General features: G+C 71.7%; 2 protein-coding genes across 2 annotated transcripts; both read left to right on the top strand.

Annotated features, from left to right (window-relative positions):
* Window positions 1-3,626: 3,626 nt before the first annotated feature.
* On the top strand, window positions 3,627-9,144 carry LOC309684130 (blue-sensitive opsin; the record flags this gene model as incomplete). Its single annotated transcript, XM_082500086.1, has 4 exons — window positions 3,627-4,011; window positions 5,162-5,565; window positions 6,611-6,850; window positions 8,971-9,144. The coding sequence occupies 4 exons, from the start codon at window positions 3,627-3,629 to the stop codon at window positions 9,097-9,099; spliced, it is 1,158 nt and encodes a 385-aa protein (XP_082356212.1). The 3' UTR covers window positions 9,100-9,144.
* Window positions 9,145-12,240: 3,096 nt separating this feature from the next.
* On the top strand, window positions 12,241-16,751 carry LOC309684131 (red-sensitive opsin; the record flags this gene model as incomplete). The annotated part of the gene is made up of 6 exons (XM_082500087.1): window positions 12,241-12,349; window positions 12,461-12,757; window positions 13,606-13,774; window positions 13,873-14,038; window positions 15,328-15,567; window positions 16,632-16,751. 6 exons carry the CDS (start codon window positions 12,241-12,243, stop codon window positions 16,743-16,745), a joined length of 1,095 nt encoding a protein of 364 aa, XP_082356213.1. The 3' UTR covers window positions 16,746-16,751.
* Between the last annotated feature and the right edge of the window lie 4,848 nt (window positions 16,752-21,599).

Raw genomic sequence — 21,599 nt, forward strand, 5'->3', positions numbered from 1 at the left:
CCCGGGCCCCTCAGGGGACCCCCCCACCCTCCCCGGTACCTCACGAGGCCCTCAGCCCCCCCCGGGCCCTCACAGACCCCTCAGGGGTTCCCCCTCCGCTTCCCGCCCTCACCCCCGGTCCCCTCAGGGGCCCCTCAGGGACCCCCAACACCCCCCCCCCGGTCCCTCAGGGGCCCCTCAGGGACCCCCAACACCCCCCCCCCGGTCCCTCAGGTCCCTCCGCGACCCCTCAGGGGTCCGCCCTCCCCCCGGTCCCCTCAGGGGTCCCTCGGCTGCCCCGGAGGTCCCCCCCGAGTCCCTCAATTACCCCGTGGCACCCTCAGGTGCCTCTCGGGACCCTCAGGGACCTCCACAGGGACCCCAACGGCCCCTCAGGTCCCTCAGCCCCCCCCGGTACCTCAGGGTACCCCTGGGGACCCCAACCCCCCCCCCCCCGGGTCCCTCAGGGGGCCCCAACCCCCCCCCGGGTCCCTCAGGTACCTCACAGGGACCCTCAGGGGCTTCGGGGGTCCCACAGCCACACCATGAGTGCCTCAGGGGACCCCAACCCCCCCCCGGCTCCCCCAGACCCCCTCCGGCGGGTCTCCCTCCCCTCAGCGACCCCCCCCCCCCCCAGCCCCACGGCGGCCACCCCTCTGCCCCACGTCCTCCGGCGGCCGCCCAGCCTGACCCACGGCTCGGGGTAAGTCTCCCCTCAGTCCCTGCCTGACACCGGGGGGTCCCACGGCCACCGTGCAGGGCTACCGTGGCCACCTCGTGCCACGGCCACCGGTACGGCCACCGTGCAGGGCTACCACGGCTACTTCGTACCACAGCCAATACTCAGGGCTACCGTGGCCACCAGGTACTGCAGCCCCCACTACGGCCACCGTGCAGGGCTACCGTGGCCCCCTCGTGCCATGGCCACCGGTATGGGCGCTGTACAGGGCTACCGTGGCCCCCTCGTGCCATGGCCACCGGTATGGGCGCTGTACAGGGCTACCGTGGCCACCTCGTGCCATGGCCACCGGTATGGGCGCTGTACAGGGCTACCGTGGCCACCTCGTGCCATGGCCACCGGTATGGGCGCTGTACAGGGCTACCGTGGCCACCTCGTGCCATGGCCACCGGTATGGGCGCTGTACAGGGCTACCGTGGCCACCTCGTGCCATGGCCACCGGTATGGGCACTGTACAGGGCTACCGTAGCCACCTCGTGCCATGGCCACCGGTATGGGCACTGTACAGGGCTACCGTGGCCCCCTCGTGCCATGGCCACCGGTATGGGCACTGTACAGGGCTACCGTGGCCCCCTCGTGCCATGGCCACCGGTATGGGCGCTGTACAGGGCTACCGTGGCCACCTCGTGCCATGGCCACCGGTATGGGCGCTGTACAGGGCTACCGTGGCCCCCTCGTGCCATGGCCACCGGTATGGGCACTGTACAGGGCTACCGTGGCCACCTCGTGCCATGGCCACCGGTATGGGCACTGTACAGGGCTACCGTGGCCCCCTCGTGCCATGGCCACCGGTATGGGCACCGTACAGGGCTACCGTGGCCCCCTCGTGCCATGGCCACCGGTATGGGCACTGTACAGGGCTACCGTGGCCCCCTCGTGCCATGGCCACCGGTATGGGCGCCGTACAGGGCTACCGTGGCCACCTCGTGCCATGGCCACCGGTATGGGCGCTGTACAGGGCTACCGTGGCCACCTCGTGCCATGGCCACCGGTATGGGCGCTGTACAGGGCTACCGTGGCCCCCTCGTGCCATGGCCACCGGTATGGGCGCTGTACAGGGCTACCGTGGCCACCTCGTGCCATGGCCACCGGTATGGGCGCTGTACAGGGCTACCGTGGCCCCCTCGTGCCATGGCCACCGGTATGGGCACTGTACAGGGCTACCGTGGCCACCTCGTGCCATGGCCACCGGTATGGGCACTGTACAGGGCTACCGTGGCCCCCTCGTGCCATGGCCACCGGTATGGGCACCGTACAGGGCTACCGTGGCCCCCTCGTGCCATGGCCACCGGTATGGGCACTGTACAGGGCTACCGTGGCCCCCTCGTGCCATGGCCACCGGTATGGGCACCGTACAGGGCTACCGTGGCCCCCTCGTGCCATGGCCACCGGTATGGGCACTGTACAGGGCTACCGTGGCCACCTCGTGCCATGGCCACCGGTATGGGCACTGTACAGGGCTACCGTGGCCACCTCGTGCCATGGCCACCGGTATGGGCACTGTACAGGGCTACCGTGGCCCCCTCGTGCCATGGCCACCGGTATGGGCACCGTACAGGGCTACCGTGGCCCCCTCGTGCCATGGCCACCGGTATGGGCACTGTACAGGGCTACCGTGGCCCCCTCGTGCCATGGCCACCGGTATGGGCACCGTACAGGGCTACCGTGGCCCCCTCGTGCCATGGCCACCGGTATGGGCACTGTACAGGGCTACCGTGGCCACCTCGTGCCATGGCCACCGGTATGGGCACTGTACAGGGCTACCGTGGCCACCTCGTGCCATGGCCACCGGTATGGGCACTGTACAGGGCTACCGTGGCCACCTCGTGCCACTGCCCACCCCAGTTTGGGCACTGTGCAGGGCCACCACGTTCACTGCTGCAGGGCTACCGTGGCCACCATGCAGGGCCACCGTGGCCGCCTCGTTTGGTGGCCACGGCCGTGCCCGTGCGGGTGCCCTGCCCGCGGTGCCCCCGCGTGTGTCCGTGCCCCCCCCCGGGGCGGGGGCTCCCCTAATCGCAATAATCGTGTCAGCTCCGGTCCCGATTTAGCCCTAATCCGCGGCCGCGGCGATCGCCCTCGTTAACACCCGCCGGGATTACCGGGACGCTCACCCCCGACCCCCGTGGGGCGCCCCCCCGCCCCCCCCCCCCCAGGCATGCTGGGACATGTAGTCCCCCCGGGGGGGGCACACGGGACCCCCACTCTGCCCCCGGGGGCCCACCTGGGACGGCCCCGGGGGGGACAACGGGGACCCCAACACCCACCGGGGGGGGATTGAGGGGTCAGGAGGGGGATTGGGGGTGCGGAGGGGGGTTGGGGGGGCTCCAGAGGGGGTTTGGGGGGGTCAGGAGGGGTTTGGGGGGGCTGGGGGAGGCTGAGGGGTTTTGGGGGGGCTGGGGGGGTTCAGGGGTCTTTTAGGGGTCCCGGGGGGGATCAGGTGGGTTTGGGGGGGCTCAGAGGGGTTTTGGGGGGCTCAGTAGGAATTTGGGGGTGCGGGGGGGCTCGGGGGGGGTTGGGGTGCTGGGGGGTCTCAGGAGGGTTTGGGGAGGCCCGGGGGGGGTTTGGGGGCGCCGAGGGCCCGGGGGGCCCCTCCCCGCGTGGCAGGAGCTCGTTAAGCCTTTTGGGGGGGGTCTGATACCCCCTGATCCCCCCAACCCGCTAATCAGGGCTCGGGGGCGATTAGTCCCCCCGAAAGCGGCTTGCGGGGTGGGTAAGCCCGGCTTGGCCAGCGCCCGCCCGCCGGATAAGCCGGGCTCAGCCGCGCTTTGCCGCGTTAGCCCCGATTACGGGGGGCGCAGGGGGGGCCCCCCGCCCCCATCCGCCCCCATCCGCCCCCCGCCCCTATAAAGGGTCCCGCCGGCCGCCCCCCTGCCCCGCGCCCCTCCGCCTCCGTCCCCCCGCCGCCATGCAGAAGCCGCGGGAGGTGCGGGAGGAGCTCCCGGAGGACTTCTACATCCCCATGGCGCTGGAGACCCCCAACCTGACGGCGCTGAGCCCCTTCCTGGTGCCGCAGACCCACCTGGGCAGCCCCGGCGTCTTCGCCGGCATGTCGGCCTTCATGTTCGCGCTCATCGCCCTGGGGGTGCCCATCAACGCCCTCACCATCTTCTGCACCGCCAAGTACAAGAAGCTGCGCTCCCACCTCAACTACATCCTGGTGAACCTGGCCGTCTCCAACCTGCTGGTCATCTGCGTGGGCTCCACCACCGCCTTCTACAGCTTCTCCCAGATGTACTTCGCCCTGGGGCCCACCGCCTGCAAGATCGAGGGCTTCGCCGCCACCCTGGGAGGTAGCCGGGGGACGCGGGGACGCCGGGTGGGGAGGACGTGGGGCTGGAGGACACGGGGGCATGGGGACGTTGGGTGTGGGGATGTTGGGTGTGGAGAACATGGGGCTGAAGGACACAGGGGCACAGGGACATTGGCCATGGGGACGTTGGGTGTAGAGGACATGGGGCTGGAGGACACGGGGGCATGGAGACGTTGGGTGGGGAGACGTTGGGTGGGGAGGATGTGGGGCTGGAGGACACAGGGGCATGGAGATGTTGGGTGTGGAGACATCGGGTGGGGAGGACGTGGGGCTGGAGGACACGGGGGCATGGAGACGTTGGGTGGGGAGACATCGGGTGGGGAGGACGTGGGGCTGGAGGACACGGGGGCACGGGGATGTTGGGTGTAGAGGACATGGGGCTGGAGGACACGGGGGCATGGGGACGTTGGGTGTGGGGACGTTGGGTGGGGAGGATGTGGGGCTGAAGGACACGGGGGCATGGGGACGTTGGGTGTGGAGACGTTGGGTGTGGAGAACATGGGGCTGAAGGACACAGGGGAATGGGGACGTTGGATCTGGGGATGTTGGGTGTGGAGATGTTGGGTGTGGAGAATGTGGGGCTGAAGGACACGGGGGCACGGGGACATTGGATCTGGGGACGTTGGGTGGGGAGATGTTGGGTGGGGAGGACGTGGGGCTGGAGGACACGGGGGCACGGGGACGTTGGGTGGGGAGACGTTGGGTGGGGAGGACGTGGGGCTGGAGGACACAGGGGCATGGGGATGTTGGATCTGGGGATGTTGGGTGTGGAGAATGTGGGGCTGAAGGACACGGGAGCACGGGGACATTGGATCTGGGGACGTTGGGTGGGGAGACGTTGGGTGGGGAGGACATGGGGCTGGAGGACACAGGGGCATGGGGACGTTGGCCATGGGGACGTTGGGTGTGGAGGACGTGGGGCAGAAGGGCAGCGGACACGGGGACGTGGGGCAGAGGGGACGCCGGGTCGTGGGGGCAGGGGGTGCTGGAGAGGGGGACGTCAGGCGTGTGGGACGTGCGGTACGGGGGCACGGCGGCCCGGGGGCGTAGCGGTGGGGGGGTGGGCGCGGGGCCCTGGGGGCAGGAGGACGCGAGGGCGTCCCCTCGGCGTCCCCTCGGTGTCCCCCCAGGCATGGTGAGCCTGTGGTCGCTGGCGGTGGTGGCCTTCGAGCGGTTCCTGGTCATCTGCAAGCCGCTGGGCAACTTCACCTTCCGGGGCGGCCACGCCGTGCTGGGCTGCGCGGCCACCTGGATCTTCGGCCTGGTGGCCTCCGTGCCCCCCCTCTTCGGCTGGAGCAGGTCTGGGGGGCCCGGGGGGGCGGGGCCGGGGGGGCGGCAGCCGGTGCGAGGCGTGGCCGTGCCCCCCAGGTACATCCCCGAGGGGCTGCAGTGCTCCTGCGGCCCGGACTGGTACACCTCCGACAACAAGTGGAACAACGAGTCCTACGTCGTCTTCCTCTTCTGCTTCTGCTTCGGCGTCCCCCTCGCCATCATCGTCTTCTCCTACGGGCGCCTGCTCCTCACCCTGCGGGCGGTAAGGCCCCGCCCCGCCCCGCCCACACCCTCCAGAGCCCCCTGGAGACCTCCCACAATCCCCCAGACCTCCCGGGACCCCTCTGGGACCTCCCGGGACCCCCCAAACCCCCCTTGGACCCCCCGGGACCCCCAGGACCCCCCAGGACCCCCCAAGACCCTCCCCAGGACCCCCCGAACCCCCCTTGGACCCCCCAGGACCCCCCAGGACCTCCCAGGAACCCCCAACCCCCCCTTGGACCCCCTTGGACCCTCCAGGACCTCCCGGGACCCCCCAAGACCCTCCCCAGGACCCCCCGAACCCCCCTTGGAACCCCCAAGACCCTCCCCAGGACCCCCCAAAACCCTCCCCAGGACCCCCTGGGACCCCCAGGACCTCCCAGGCCCCCCCAAGACCCTCCCCAGGACCCCTTGAACCCCCCGGGACCCCCAGGACCTCCCAGGACCCCCCAAGACCCTCCCTTGGACCCCCCGGGACCCCCAGGACCTCCCAGGACCCCCCAACCCCCCCTTGGACCTCCCAGGACCCCCCAAGACCCACCCAGGCCCCCCTGAGGCCCCCCAGGACCCCTCTGGGACCCCCCCAAGGAGGAGACGGGGCACCGGCACAGCCTTTATTGGGGGACACGGGGCGGGGGGAGCACCCACGTGTGGGGCGACGCGGTCTGGGGGGGCCATGGGACCCCGTAGGGGTGGTCCATCCTTGGGGGGACCCTGTGGGGATGGTCGTTCCTTGGAGGAACCCTACGGAGGTGGCTGTTCCTTGGGGGGACCCTACGGAGATGGTCATTCCCTGGGAGACCCTATGGGGCTGTCTGTCCCCCGGGAGGCCCCATAGTGAGTGGGTGGTTCCCTGTGGGTCAGAGAAACCCCACGGAGATGTCCCTTCCTTGGAGGAACCCTACGGAGGTGGCCGACCCCGGGGGGACCCTCCGGAGATGGTCGTTCCTTGGAGGAACCCTACGGAGGTGGCCACCCTTGGGGGGCCCTATGGGGCTGGCCGTCCCCGGGGTGACCCCCTGGGGCCGTGGGCCGGTGTCCCGCAGGTGGCCAAGCAGCAGGAGCAGTCGGCCAGCACGCAGAAGGCGGAGCGGGAGGTGACGAAGATGGTGGTGGTGATGGTGGTGGGGTTCCTGGTGTGCTGGGCGCCCTACTCCGCCTTCGCCCTCTGGGTGGTGACGCACCGGGGACAGCCCTTCGACGTGGGGCTGGCCTCCGTCCCCTCCGTCTTCTCCAAGGCCTCCACCGTCTACAACCCCGTCATCTACGTCTTCATGAACAAGCAGGTGGGCCGGGGGCCATGGGGGGCCATGGGGGGCACCGTGGGGCCATGGGGGGGCCGTGGGGTGATGGGGGGCAACCGTGGGGCGATGGGGGGGCTGTGGGGCGATGGGGGGCAACCATGGGGTGATGGGGGCCACCATGGGGCGATGGGGGCCACCATGGGGCGATGGGGTGGCCGTGGGGCGATGGGGGGCAACCATGGGGCGATGGGGGGCAACCATGGGGTGATGGGGTGGCCGTGGGGCAATGGGGTGGCTGGGGGGCGATGGGGGGCCACCATGGGGTGATGGGGTGGCTGGGGGGCGATGGGGGGGCACTGTGGGGCAATGGGGAGCAACCATGGGGCAATGGGGTGGCCATGGGGCAATGGGGGCCACCATGGGGCGATGGGGTGGCTGTGGGGCAATGGAGGGCAACCATGGGGCAATGGGGGCAACCATGGGGTGATGGGGTGGCCATGGGGCAATGGGGGCCACCGTGGGGCGATGGGGGGCACCCATGGGGCGATGGGGGGCACCATGGGGCGATGGGGTGGCTGGGGGGCAATGGGGGGCAACCGTGGGGCGATGGGGTGGCCGTGGGGCAATGGGGGGGCACTGTGGGGCAATGGGGTGGCTGGAGGGCACTGGGGTGGCCATGGGGCAATGGGGGCCACCGTGGGGCAATGGGGGGCAACCATGGGGCAATGGGGTGGCCATGGGGCGATGGGGGGCAACCGTGGGGCAATGGGGTGGCCGTGGGGCAATGGGGGCCACCATGGGGCAATGGGGTGGCCGTGGGGCGATGGGGGCCACCGTGGGGCAATGGGGGGCCATGGGGCAATGGGGTGGCTGGGGGGCGATGGGGGGCCACCATGGGGCGATGGGGTGGCCGTGGGGCGATGGGGTGGCTGGAGGGCACTGGGGTGGCCATGGGGCAATGGGGGGCAACCATGGGGTGATGGGGGGCCACCATGGGGCGACAGGGTGGCTGTGGGGCAATGGGGGGCAACCATGGGGCAATGGGGGCAACCGTGGGGCGATGGGGGGCCACCATGGGGTGCTATGGGGTGATGGGGGCTATGGGGCGCCGTGGGGCAGAGGTGGGAGGGGCGCCCCCAGCCCGTCACGGGGGGTGCTGGCGCGGCCCAGTGACCCCAGTAAGAGCCCAGTGACCCCCAGTAACCCCCTGGGGACGTGCCCCAGTGACACCCCAGTAAGAACCCGGTGACGCCCCAGTAACAGCCCAGTAACCCCCAGTAACATGCTCCAGTGACACCCCAGTAACCCCTGGGGACACCCCAGTGACACCCCAGCGGGGCCCCAGTAACCCCCAGTACCGTGCCCCAGTGACACCCCAGTAAGAACCCAGTAACCACTGGTGATGCCCCAGTAAACCCCAGTAACAGCCCAGTACCCCCCAGTGACACCCCAGTAACCCCCAGTACTGTGCCCCAGTAACCCCCAGTGACACCCCAGTAACAAGCCCCCGTAACCCCCAGTAATGTGCCCCAGTGACACCCCAGTAAGACCCCAGTAATGCCCAGTAACCCCCAGTAAGAGCGCAATGACACCCCAGTAACCCCCAGTAAGACCCCAGTAACCCCCAGTAAGAGCCCAATGACACCCCAGTAACCTCCAGTAAGACCCCAGTAACCCCCTGTAAGAGCCCAGTAACCCCCAGTAAGAGCCCAGTAACACCCAGTAACCCCCAGTAAGACCCCAGTAACCCCCCGTAAGAGCCCAGTAATGCCCAGTAACCCCCAGTAAGAGCCCAGTAACGCCCAGTAACCCCCAGTAAGAGCCCAGTAACCCCCAGTGAGAGCCCAGTAACCCCCAGTAAGAGCCCAGTGAGACCCCAGTGACCCCCAGTGAGAGCCCAGTAACCCCCAGTAAGAGCCCAGTGACACCCCAGTAACCCCCAGTGAGACCCCAGTAGCTCCCAGTACCCCCCAGTAAGACCCCAGCAAGGCCCCAGTGCCTCCCCAGTCTGGCCCGGCCGCCCCATAGCGCACTCTGTGTGTGTGTGTGTGATGCCGGGGGGGGTGTGGTGTGACGTCACGGGGGGGTGTGACGTCACGGGGCGGGGCGTGACGTCACGGGGCGGGTGTGAGGCCGCGGGGTGACGCCGCCCCTCCCCCCAGTTCCGGTCCTGCATGCTGAAGTTGGTGTTCTGCGGGCGCAGCCCCTTCGGCGACGAGGACGACGTCTCGGGCTCCTCTCAGGCCACGCAGGTCTCCTCCGTCTCCTCCAGCCAGGTCTCGCCCGCCTAGGCCGCCCCACGGCTGCCCCACGGCTGCCCCACGGCTGCCCCACGGCCGCCCCACGGCGCCCACCCCCGTCCCCCCCCCCCCTCCCCCGGGCGGTGCGGGGCGGCAGGGATGGACACACACACACACACACACAGACGGACGGACGGACACGGCCGCCCGCCCGCCCGCCGTGGGGCAGCCCCACTGCTCGCTTGTACATACACCCCCCACTCCCCCCCCCCGCTGTACCCCACGGCATTAAACACTGGAGACGCGGCCTCTGCCTCTGCCCCACGCGGTGCCCCACGGACACCCCCAGAGCCCCACGGAGCCCCATGGAGCCCCCCAGAGCCCCACGGACACCCCCAGAGCCCCACGGAACCCCCCAGAACACACCATGGAGCCATCCCAGACCCACACAGAGCCCCCCAGACCCACAGGGAGCCCCCCAGACCCCACGGAACACCCCACAGAGCCCCACGGGACACCCCATGGAGCCCCCCAGACCCCACAGAACACCCCACAGAGCCCCACAGGACACCCCATGGAGCCCCCCAGACCCACACGGAGCCCCCCAGACCCCATGGAACACCCCACAGAGCCCCACGGGACACCCCATGGAGCCCCCCAGACCCACACGGAGCCCTGTGGAGCCCCCCAGAGCCTCACAGATCCCACAGAGTCCCCCTGGAGACCCCCCCCAGAGCCCCACGGGACACCCCCCAGACCCACACAGAGCCCCCCGGGGCCGCCCCCCGCTGTGGGGCCGCGCGGCCGAGTTCTGCTAGTAGTGAGCTTTTTCCCAGCGTAAATAGTTCAGAACTAGCGGAATTCCTGTCGCACGGCCCGGGGCGGGCACGGCCCCACGGCGACCCACGGGGCGACCCACGGGGCGACCCACGGGGCGACCCACGGCGGCCCCACGGCGCCCCGGCGCAGCGTGTGGTGCCCGGCGGCAGCCCCTGACGCCCCACAGCGCCCCACAGCTCCCCTAAATCACCCCACGCTCCCCACGGCGCCCCTCAGCCCCCCATATCCCCCAGCCCCACGCCACCCCCCGTGCCCCACAGCACTCACCCCCACGGCTCCACGGGCTCCGTCTGCCCCACGGCCGCCGTGGGGAGAGAGATGGGGAGTGGGGGGGGGGCACCGACACCCCCCCTTCCCCCCCCACCCCACCGCCCCGCCGTGGGGCAGCCGTCCCCCCCCGCCCGGCTGCCCCCCTCCCCACCCCACAAGTGGGTCCGTCCGCCCCACCGTCGCGCCCCACGCGCGGCGCCCCACTCTCCCCACCGCCGCTGCGCCCCCTTTTTCCCTCCCGGGGGATTAAAGTTTCCAGCGTCCCCCCTAATCGCGCTCCCCCGGGGCGACCCGAAAATCCCCGGATTAGGGGGGGGGGCAGCTCCCGGGGGGGGGGAGGGGGGATTAGGGACGGGGCTGGGGGGCACCTTCGGGGCGACGGCCCCCGGGACCCCCCCCAAACCCCACACCCCCCCGGGGACCCCCCGGCCACGGGCCCCCCTGCTTAATCCCGGCCGGGACCTAATTGCTAATTAAGGCTGTGGCTATTTTTAAGGGCGCTGTGGGGCGAAGGGGGGGGGGGGGGCTGCTCCCCCCGTGCCCTACTTGGCCCCACGCCGCAGCCCCCCCCGGTGATGTAACCGCCGCGGCCCCGTGACCGCGATCTGTCGGGACCCGTGAGCGTCAACGCCACGACGCCGTGGGGCGGGAGGGGGTCTGGTACCCCGCTGTGGGGCGGGAGGGGGTCTGCTCCTCCCCGCTGTGGGGCACAAAGGGGCCTACTGCTCCGCTATGGGGTGGGAGGGGGTTCAGTGTCTTGCTATGGGGCAGGAGGGAGTTCAACACCCCGCTATGGGGCGGGAAGGGTCCCAGCAGCCTGCCGTGGGGCAGGAGGAGGGGGTCCAGTTCTCCGCTGTGGGGTGGGAAGGGGCCCAGTGCTCTTCTATGGGGCGGAAGGGGGTCCGGCGCCGCGCCGTGGGGCAGGAAGGGGGGTCGGCACCCCGCTCTGTGGGGCAGGAGGGGTCTCAGAGCCCCACCATGGGGTGGGAACGGGGGTCAGTGCCCCGCTATGGGGCAGGAGGGGTCTCAGCACCCCGCTATGGGGTGGGAAGGGGCCTGGCGCCCCGCTATGGGGCAGGAGGGGGTTCAACATCCCCCTATGTGGGGCAGGAGGAGGCCCAGCACCCTGCTATGGGGCGGGAGGAGACCTAGCACCCCACTATGTGGGGCAGGAGGGCTCCCAGCGCCCCGCTATGGGGCAGGAGGGCTCCCACCCCTGGCGCTATGGGTCAGGAGGGCTCCCAGTGCCCTGCTATGGGGCAGGAGGGCTCCCACCCCTGGCGCTATGGGTCAGGAGGGCTCCCACCCCCGGCGCTATGGGGCAGGAGGGCTCCCAGCGCCCTGCTATGGGGCAGGAGGGCTCCCACCCCGGCGCTATGGGGCAGGAGGGGTCCCAGCGCCCTGCTATGGGGCAGGAGGGCTCCCACCCCGGCGCTATGGGGCAGGAGGGGTCCCAGCGCCCCGCTATGGGGCAGGAGGGCTCCCACCCCCGGCGCTATGGGGCAGGAGGGCTCCCAGTGCCCTGCTATGGGGCAGGAGGGCTCCCAACCCTGGCGCTATGGGGCAGGAGGGCTCCCCGTGCCCCGCTATGGGGCAGGAGGGCTCCCACACCCGACGCTATGGGGCAGGAGGGCTCCCAGCACCCTGCTATGGGGCAGGAGGGCTCCCACCCCGGCGCTATGGGGCAGGGGAGCGCGGTGCGAGGGCGCGGGAGCCGTCCCATCCCCGAGGGCCGCCGTCCCCGTCCCCCCCCGTGTCCCGCTGCCCCCGCGGGTGCGTGGGTCGGTGTGTCCGGGGGGGCCCGTGGGGCGCGGCGGGTGCCCTCGTTTGCCGTCGGGGCCGTCAGGAAATTGCGGGTGAGGGGATTATCCGCCGGCGTCAATCCCAATCAGCGCTCACCCCGGCGCTGGGGTGAGCCCGGGGGGGCCCCGGATCCCCACGGCCCAATTAAGGGATCAGGGCCGGGGGGCGCCGGGGGGCTAATCCCGGGGGGCGGTATAAGACGCGGGGAGCGGGCGGGCGGGCGGCAGAGCCCCGGAACCCCCCGCCTGGGCGCCCCCTCTCCTCCCCGTGGCAGGCGGCATGGCGGCCGGTTGGGAGACGGCGGTGCTGGCGGCGCGGCGGCGGCACGAGGACGAGGACACCACGCGGGACAGCGTCTTCACCTACACCAACAGCAACAACACCCGCGGTGAGCGGCGGCGGCGGCGGCGGCGGTGGGGGGGGACGTGGGGGGCGCTGGCGCTGACCGCCCGCCCGTCCATCCGTCCATCCATCCGTCCGTCCGTCCGTCCCCCTGCAGGTCCCTTCGAGGGTCCCAACTACCACATCGCCCCGCGGTGGGTGTACAACCTGACCTCGCTGTGGATGATCTTCGTGGTGGTGGCCTCCATCTTCACCAACGGGCTGGTGCTCGTGGCCACCTGGAAGTTCAAGAAGCTGCGCCACCCCCTCAACTGGATCCTGGTGAACCTGGCGGTGGCCGACCTGGGCGAGACCGTCATCGCCAGCACCATCAGCGTCATCAACCAGATCTCCGGCTACTTCATCCTGGGCCACCCGCTCTGCGTCATCGAGGGCTACACCGTCTCCGCCTGCGGTGAGAGCCCGGCCGCGGGGCAGGGCGGGGGGCTGGGAGCCGGGGGGCAGGGCTGGAAGATACTGGGAGCTGTGGGGCAGGGATGTGGGGGGCTGGGAGCCGGGGGGCAGAGCTGGAAGGTACTGGGAGCTGTGGGGCAAGGCCGGGGGGCTGGGATCCATGGGGCAGGGTGGGAGGGTACTGGGAGCTGTGGGGCAGAGCTGGAAGATATTGGGAGCTGTGGGGCAGGGCCGGGGGGCGCTGGGAGCTGTGGGGCAGGGTGGGAGGGTACTGGGAGCTGTGGGGCAGAGCTGGAAGAAACTGGGAGCTGTGGGGCAGGGATGTGGGGGGCGCTGGGAGCTGTGGGGCAGAGCTGGAAGATATTGGGAGCTGTGGGGCAGGGCTGGAAGATGCTGGGAGCCGTGGGGCAGGGATGTGGGGGGCTGGGATCCATGGGGCAGGGCCGTGGGGCAGGGCTGTGGGTGCTGGGAGCCGTGGGGCAGGACTGTGGGGGTATTGAAAGATGTGGGGCAGGGCTGTGGGGCAGGAACAGGGGTGCTGGGAGCCGTGGGGCAGAGCCGTGGGGGTGCTGGGAGCTGTGGGGCAGGGCTGGAAGATGCCGGGAGCCGTGGGGCAGGGATGTGTGGGGCTGGGATCCATGGGGCAGGGCCGTGGGGCAGGGCCAGAGGCTGCAGGGAGCCCTGGGGCAGAGCCGTGGGGGTGCTGGGAGCCGTGGGGCAGGGCTGGAAGATGCCGGGAGCCGTGGGGCAGGGCTGAGAGCCGGGGGGTGAGCGGCAGCGCAGAGCCGCGGGGCAGAGCCGTGGGGCAGAGCCGTGGGGCAGCCCCTGAGCCCCGCCGCGTGCCCCCAGGCATCACGGCGCTGTGGTCGCTGGCCATCATCTCCTGGGAGCGCTGGTTCGTGGTCTGCAAACCCTTCGGCAACATCAAGTTCGACGGGAAGCTGGCGGTGGCCGGCATCATCTTCTCCTGGGTCTGGTCCTGCGCCTGGACCGCGCCCCCCATCTTCGGCTGGAGCAGGTGGGGCGGCGGGGGCGGCGCGGGGGGTGGGACGGGCCCCACGGCGGCCTCTCGCCGCCCCACACGGCCCCGTTGTCGCCGCCGGCGCCCCCCCGCAGGTACTGGCCCCACGGGCTGAAGACCTCCTGCGGCCCCGACGTCTTCAGCGGCAGCTCCGACCCGGGGGTGCAGTCCTACATGGTGGTGCTCATGGTCACCTGCTGCTTCTTCCCCCTCGCCATCATCATCCTCTGCTACCTCCAAGTCTGGCTGGCCATCCGGGCGGTGAGCGGGGGTCCTCCGCCCCACACGGCTCCCCACGTCCCCCCGGGGGCCCCGGCGGGGGACCTGCCCCTCCTAACCCCCCCGCAGCCCCCCAGAGAGCCCCCCCGGGGGCTGTCTGACCCCACAGCCCCCCCCGGGGTCCATCTCCCCCCACAGACACCCCCCAGGAGCACATCTCCCCCCACAGACCCCCCCGAGAGCACATCTCCCCCCATAGAGCCCATCTCCCCCCCATAAGCCACCCAGGAGCCCCCCAGGAGCCCACCTCCCCCCAGAGCCCCCCCCATAGAGCACATCTCCCCCCTATTGGCCCCCCCAGGAGCCCATCTCCCCCCACAGACCCCCCAAAGAGCCCATTTCCCCCCCATAGAGCTCGTCTGCTCCCCCATAAGCCACCCAGGAGCCCCCCAGGAGCCCATCTCCCCCCACAGACCCCCCCATAGAGCCCATCTCCCCCCCATAAGCCACCCAGGAGCCCCCCCAGGAGCCCACCTCCCCCCACAGCCCCCCCCCGGGGCCCAATGACCTCCGCAACTGCCCCATAGACCCCCTCCAGGAGCCCATCTCCCCCCACAGATCCCCCCGAGAGCCCATCTCCCCCCATAGAGCCCATCTCCCCCCCATCGGCCCCCCCAGGAGCCCCCCCCGTGGCCCACCTCCCCCCACAGCCCCCCCCATAGAGCACATCTCCCCCCATAGAGCCCATCTCCCCCCCATAAGCCACCCAGGAGCCCCCCCAGGAGCCCACCTCCCCCCACAGCCCCCCCCCGGCGCCCAATGACCTCCACAACTGCCCCATAGACCCCCTCCAGGAGCCCATCTCCCCCCAGAGCCCCCCCCATAGAGCACATCTCCCCCCCATTGGCCCCCCCAGGAGCCCCCCAGGAGCCCACCTCCCCCCACAGACCCCCCCAAGAGCCCATTTCCCCCCCATAGAGCTCGTCTGCTCCCCCATAAGCCACCCAGGAGCCCCCCCCAGGAGCCCATCTCCCCCCACAGCCCCCCCCCCGGGGCCCAATGACCTCCGCAACTGCCCCATAGACCCCCTCCAGGAGCCCATCTCCCCCCACAGATCCCCCCGAGAGCCCATCTCCCCCCATTGAGCCCATCTCCCCCCCCATAAGCCACCCAGGAGCCCCCCAGGAGCCCATCTCCCCCCACAGCCCCCCCCGGGGCCCAATGACCTCCACAACTGCCCCATAGACCCCCTCCAGGAGCCCATCTCCCCCCGAGCCCCCCCGCGGGGCAGCTCTCCCCCCGTCCCCCCGCGCTGAGCCCCCTCCCCGCAGGTGGCCGCCCAGCAGAAGGAGTCGGAGTCGACGCAGAAGGCGGAGAAGGAGGTGTCGCGCATGGTGGTGGTGATGATCGTGGCGTACTGCTTCTGCTGGGGGCCCTACACCATCTTCGCCTGCTTCGCCGCCGCCAACCCCGGCTACGCCTTCCACCCGCTGGCGGCCGCCCTGCCCGCCTACTTCGCCAAGAGCGCCACCATCTACAACCCCATCATCTACGTCTTCATGAACCGCCAGGTGAGCCCCCGCGGGCACAGCGCGCTGCCGCCGGCAGGCCGGGGTGGGGACGGCGGGGTGGGGACGGCGGGGTGGGATGGGGACATCAGGATGGGAACATCGGGATGGGATGGGGATGGGATGGGGACGTCGGGATGGGATGGGGATGGGATGGGACGGGGATGGGATGGGACGGGGACGTTGGGATGGGATGGGGACGTCGGGATGGGGACATTGGGATGGGATGGGGACATCGGGATGGGATGGGGACGTCGGGATGGGATGGGGACACCAGGATAGGATGGGGATGGGATGGGTGACACCAGGATGGGACAGGGACATCAGGATGGGATGGGGACATTGGGATGGGATGGGGACGTTGGGATGGGGACGTTGGGATGGGGACATCGGGATGGGATGGGGACATCAGGATGGGATGGGGACATCGGGATGGGATGGGGACATTGGGATGGGATGGGGACATCAGGATGGGATGGGGACGTTGGGATGGGGACATCGGGATGGGATGGGGACGTTGGGATGGGATGGGGACATCAGGATGGGACAGGGACATCAGGATGGGATGGGGATGTTGGGATGGGATGGGGACACCAGGATGGGATGGGGATGTTGGGATGGGGACATTGGGATGGGACAGGGACATCAGGATGGGATGGGGACGTTGGGATGGGATGGGGGACACTGGGATGGGATGGGGACGTTGGGATGGGACGGGGATGTTGGGATGGGACAGGGACATCAGGACAGGATGGGGGACGCCGGGACGGGAGGGGGACATTGGGATGGGATGGGGATGTCGGGATGGGGACATCGGGATGGGATGGGGACACCAGGATATGATGGGGATGGGATGGGATGGGGATGTTGGGATGGGATGATGGGATGGGGGACATCGGGATGGGACGGGGACATCAGGACGGGAGGGGGACATTGGGCTGGGGCGGGACAGCGGCCGGCAGAGGGGACAGGGCACCGGTGCGGGGACACCGGGGGGGGGGGGGGGGCGTCGATGGCACCACCGGTGGCGCCGCGGGTGACGCGTGTGTGTCCCCCCCCCCCCGCAGTTCCGCAACTGCATCCTGCAGCTCTTCGGGAAGAAGGTGGACGACGGCTCTGAGGTCTCCACCTCCCGCACGGAGGTCTCCTCCGTCTCCAGCTCCTCCGTCGCCCCCGCATAGCGCCCCTCCCCCAATAAACGCCTCCCGCCACCGCCCGACGGCCTCTCCTGCGCCGGGGGGGGGGGGGGGGGGGGGGCACAGCTCCCCCGGGGGGTCCTCCACCGCCCCGTCAGCCTCTGGGGGTGACACCCCCCCACGGGGGTCCTCCACCGCCCCATCGCCCCCCGCGGCGCCGCCCCCTCCCTCCCCGCGGGGTGCGAAGCCGCGCGCCGGGCCCCGCCCCCCCTCCCGCCCGCAGCCAATGGGACGCGCCCTTCCCCCCCCCCTCCCTTCCCCGGGCGGCACGCCGCGCAGCCATTGGCGGGAGGAGACGTCACGCAAGCCCCGCCCCGGCCGCCGTTCCCGCGGGCGCCCGCGGCCAATCAGGAGAGGCGCGTCACGGGGACGCGCGGCCTCCAATCGCGGCCTCCGCCGCGCCGCACGTCACCCGGGGAGGGCGGGCCCCCGCCGGGCGGGAGCGGGAGGGCGGCGCCGCGGCGCCGAGGGGCCAATCAGAAGAGGAAGCACAACGGGGGGGAAGCGGCGGCCAATCAGCGCGCCGGGAGGGGGAAAAGGGGGCGGGGCTCGCGCTGCCGTCAGCGCGCTCAAAGGACGGCGGGGCGGGGCCGCACCGGGAGGAGACGTCACCGCGGCTGGCCACGCCCCGCGGGGAGGGGCGGGAGGGGAGGGGGCGGTGCCCGCCCCCGCTGATTGGCTGAAAAGGGCGGGAGCGGCGCGCGCCGGGCGCCGGGCAGCCGGAGCGGCCGGAGCAGGTGGCCGCCGCGCGAGCGCCGCGCTGCGATTGGCTGGAAAGGGCGGGAGCGGCGCGCGCCCCTCGCGATTGGCGGAAAAGGGCGGGCGGGGATGGGGCGGGTGGCGGAGGAGCGCTCCCATTGGCGGAGGCGGCGCCCGGCCCCGCCCCCGGCGCCCGAGGGGAGCTGAGGCGAGAGGGCGGCGCCATTTCGTCCCGCAGAGAGGCGGTGGGCGGGCGGTGGGGACGGGGGTCTCTCCCCGCCCCGGGGGGGGGGGCCCAGCCCGGCCCCGGCCCCGGCCCCGCCGTGAGGAGCTGCGGAGCCTGGCCGGGGCGCGGGCGGAGCAGCAGGCGGCGGGGACCCTGCCGGGACGGCACGGCGGCGATGGCGGTGACGGCGGCGGCTGGCGGGGGGACGGAGGGACGCGGGCCTGGGGGGGCGCCGGGTCGCGGGGTGGAGACGTGTCCCCCGAGGAACTGGGAGCACTGGGAGCCTCCCCCGCCCGGACTTGTTCAGCGTGGTGGCCCTGCCCACCCCCGGGGAGGGGACCCGGGTCACCCCGCGCCCACAGGGTTTTGGGTCAGAATGAGGAGAACTGGGAATTCGCTGCTCCCCGCTGGGAATCGCGGGGGGGGGCGGGAGTGCGGGGGGGTGTCCCTCGTGTCCCCATGCACACGCGTGTCCCGTGTCCCTCGGGAACCTCACGTCCCCACACACCGCCATCCCTGTGTCCCGTGTCCCTCGTGTCCTCTGTGTCCCTCGTGCCCCATGTCCCCATGCACCCGTGTCCCCCCGTCCCCTGTGTCCCCACGCTCCCTTGTCCCTCATGTCCCCACGCGTCCCCTGTCCCTCTCATCCCGTGTCCCTTGTGTCCCCTGCCGCCTGTGTCCCCGTGCACCCCGTCCCTCGTGTCCTGTGGGAACAGGCAGGGGACACGTGATGACCCCCAGGGTGACAGGGGACACGCAGGGCCATGTGATGATGCCCACAGGGGACACAGGACACGCAGGGTCACGTGATGACCCCTGTGGGGGGGACAGTGTCATGTGTTAGTGACTTGTGTCCCTCATGTCCCCCTCTCCCCTGTGTCCCTCACGTCCCCGTGTTCCCCTGTCCCCCGTGTCCCTGTCCCTTGCGTCCCTGTATCCCTGTGTTCCCCGTGTCCCCCTGTTCCCCGTGTCCCCCTGTCCCTCGTGTCCCCCTGTCCCTCTGTTCCCCGTCCCTCCTGTCCCCCATGTCCCCCCGTCCCTTGCATCCCTCTGTCCCCCTGTCCCCCGTGTCCCCCTGTCCCTCGTGTCCCCCTGTCCCCCGTGTCCTCCATGTCCCCCTGTCCCTCACATCCCTGTGTCCCCCTGTCCCTCGTGTCCCCCTGTCCCTCGTGTCCCCCTGTCCCCCGTGTCCTCCATGTCCCCCTGTCCCCCTGTCCCTCGTGTCCCCCTGTCCCTCATGTCCCCCTGTCCCCCGTGTCCCCCATGTCCCCCTGTCCCTCTGTTCCCCGTCCCCCATGTCCCCCTGTCCCTCTGTTCCCCGTCCCTCCTGTCCCCCGTGTCCTCCATGTCCCCCTGTCCCTCACATCCCTGTGTCCCCCTGTCCCTCGTGTCCCCCTGTCCCTCGTGTCCCCCTGTCCCTCGTGTCCCCCTGTCCCTCATGTCCCCCTGTCCCCTGTGTCCCCCTGTCCCCCCTGTCCCCCCTGTCCCCCCTGTGTCCCCCCGTCCCTCGTGTCCTGTGGGGACACACCAGGTCACGTGATGATGTCCCCCAGGGGTGACACGGGGCACGCGGGGTCACGTGACAGCGCCCACGGGGGACACAGCACCACGTGTCCCCCCCCAGTCCCCCGTGTCCTCTGGTGACACGCCGGGTCACGTGACGCCCGCCGGGGGGCGCCGGGGGGTCCCTGGCACGCGCGGAGGGGGCGTGTCCTCCCGGAGGCGGGGCGTGCCCTGAGGCCCCGCCCCCCCCGCGCCCGGCCCCGCCCCCCGGCCCGCAGCGCGCCGCGCCTCGGGCACCGCCGCAGCGCCGGGACCCATGGGCCGGTACGGGGCGGCGGGGGGCGGCCGCGGGGGGGGCGCTGCGGGGGGCACTGCTCTGCGCCGGGGGGGGGGCGCGTCTGGGGGGGCCGCGGCGGCGCAGCGCCGGGCCGGGGGGATGGGGGGGTCGGGGTGAGCACGCGCGAGTGCAGCGAAGGGGGGGGGGTGGGGGGGGAGGGCACACGCGTGTGCAGGGGGGGGGGGGGCGGGATGGGCAGGCGCGTGCCAGCGTGCGCGGGGGGGGGGAGGCGCGTGCAAGGGCGCAGGGGTGGGGGGGCGCGCGTGTGTGCGAGCACGAGGAGGCGGGGGGGGCACAGGCGTGTGCGAGGTGGGGCGGGGGGGGGGGGCACGTGCGCGTGCAAGGGCGTACGGGGGCGGGGGCGCGCGCCTGTGCCCGTGTGCCGGGGCGCGCGTGCGGCGCTGTGACGCGGCTCCTGCACGTGCGAGCGCGCAAGGGCACGCGCACGCGGGCGGCAGGGGCACACGCGTGTGCAAGCGTGGCAGGGCATGTGTGCACACGGGCCTCCCGCCGGGCACACGCGTGTGCAAGCGTGGCAGGGGCACGCGCCGGTGCAGGTGTGGCGGCGCACCCGCGTGCAGGCGTGCCCAGGGCACACGCGTGTGCGAGCGTGCCGGGCCCACCCTGGCCCCAGAAGGGTCCCCCCTCCCCCTGCACACGCGTGTGCCCGGCGGGGAGGGGGGGCGGGGCTTGCACACGCTGGTGTCGGGGGGGCGGGGCTTGCACGCCCGCGCGCCGCTGCGGGGGGGGACGCCCCGCCCCCCCTTTGGCGCAGTCCTCGCGCGCCCGCCGCAGGGCCGGGGGCGGGGCTGCGCCGCGCCGGCCCCGCCCCCGCCCGCCGCTCATTGGCCGCCGCCGCGGGACGGACAGGCGGGGGGCGGGGCGTGGGCGGAGGGAGGGGCGGGGCGGGGGCGGCTGGGAATGAATGGGGGATCGTGGAGTGGGGGGCACTGGGGGCGACTGGGGGAACTGCGGGCTACTGGGACTTAGTGGGGGCTACTGAGACTTGCTGGGAGGACCGGGAGTTAGTGGGAATGGTTGAGGGAACCGTGGAGTAGGAGTTACTGGGGGAACTGGGAATTGCTGGGGGCTAACGGGGGAACTGGGAATTGCCGGGATTTACTGGGGGAATGGAGTTACTGCGAGTTACGGGGAGAGCCGGGGGAACTGGGAGTTAGTGGGAGAGCTGGGGGTTGCTGGGATTTCCTGGGGGAACTGGGAGTTACCGCAAGCTACATGGAGAGCTGGGGGTTGCTGGGATTAACTGGGAGTTACTGGGGGAACTAGAAGTTACTGGTATTTAAACTGGGGTCTCTGGCAGTTACTGGGAGAGCTGGGGCTTACTGGGATTTACGGGGAGAGCTGTGGGGACTGGGAGTTACCGGGGGTCGCTGGGGGGTGCTGGTGCGGGGGGTGCCACGGGGCGGCGGGTGACGGGGTGTCCCCAGGTGTGGCCCGGGCAGGGGGGGCGGCCGCCCCTGAGCCCGCCCATGGCCTGGCCCCCCCGCGGGGGCGCGCCACCAGCCAGGGGGGGCCCCCCGGCATGACCCCCCCCGGGCCCCGCCACCGCCACCGTCACCGCTGAGCAGGTGAGACCCCCGCGCTCCCCCCGTCCCCAGCGCTGTCCCCGCGTCCTGTCCTGTGTCCCCAACGACGTCCCCAGGCCACCTCCTGCGTCCTTAACGATGTCCCTCGTCCCTAACGATGTCCCCAACGGTGTCCCTTGTCCCTAACGATGTCCCCAAGCCCTCAGCGGTGTCTCCGACCTGTGTCCCTTGTCCCCAAGCCCCCAATTCTGTCCCCGAACCATGTCCTGTGTCCCCGAGGATGTCCCCAAGCCCCCAGCGCGGCCCCCACACCACGTCCCCTGTCCCCGAGGATGTCCCCAAGCCCCCAGCGCGGCCCCCATGCCACATCCCCTGTCCCCGAGGATGTCCCCAAGCCCCCAGCGCGGCCCCCACGCCACGTGTGGCGTCCCCAGCGCTCTCCCCGTGTCCCCCCCCCGCCCCCACGCCACGTGCCCTTCGCGCCCCGCCGTGACGCCGTGTCCCCGTCCCCGCAGGCCGCCGGCGCC

The sequence above is a fragment of the Vanellus vanellus genome, assembly GCF_965231255.1.
Source record: "Vanellus vanellus genome assembly, contig: HAP1_SCAFFOLD_1553, whole genome shotgun sequence".
NCBI classification, from domain to species: Eukaryota; Metazoa; Chordata; class Aves; order Charadriiformes; family Charadriidae; genus Vanellus; species Vanellus vanellus.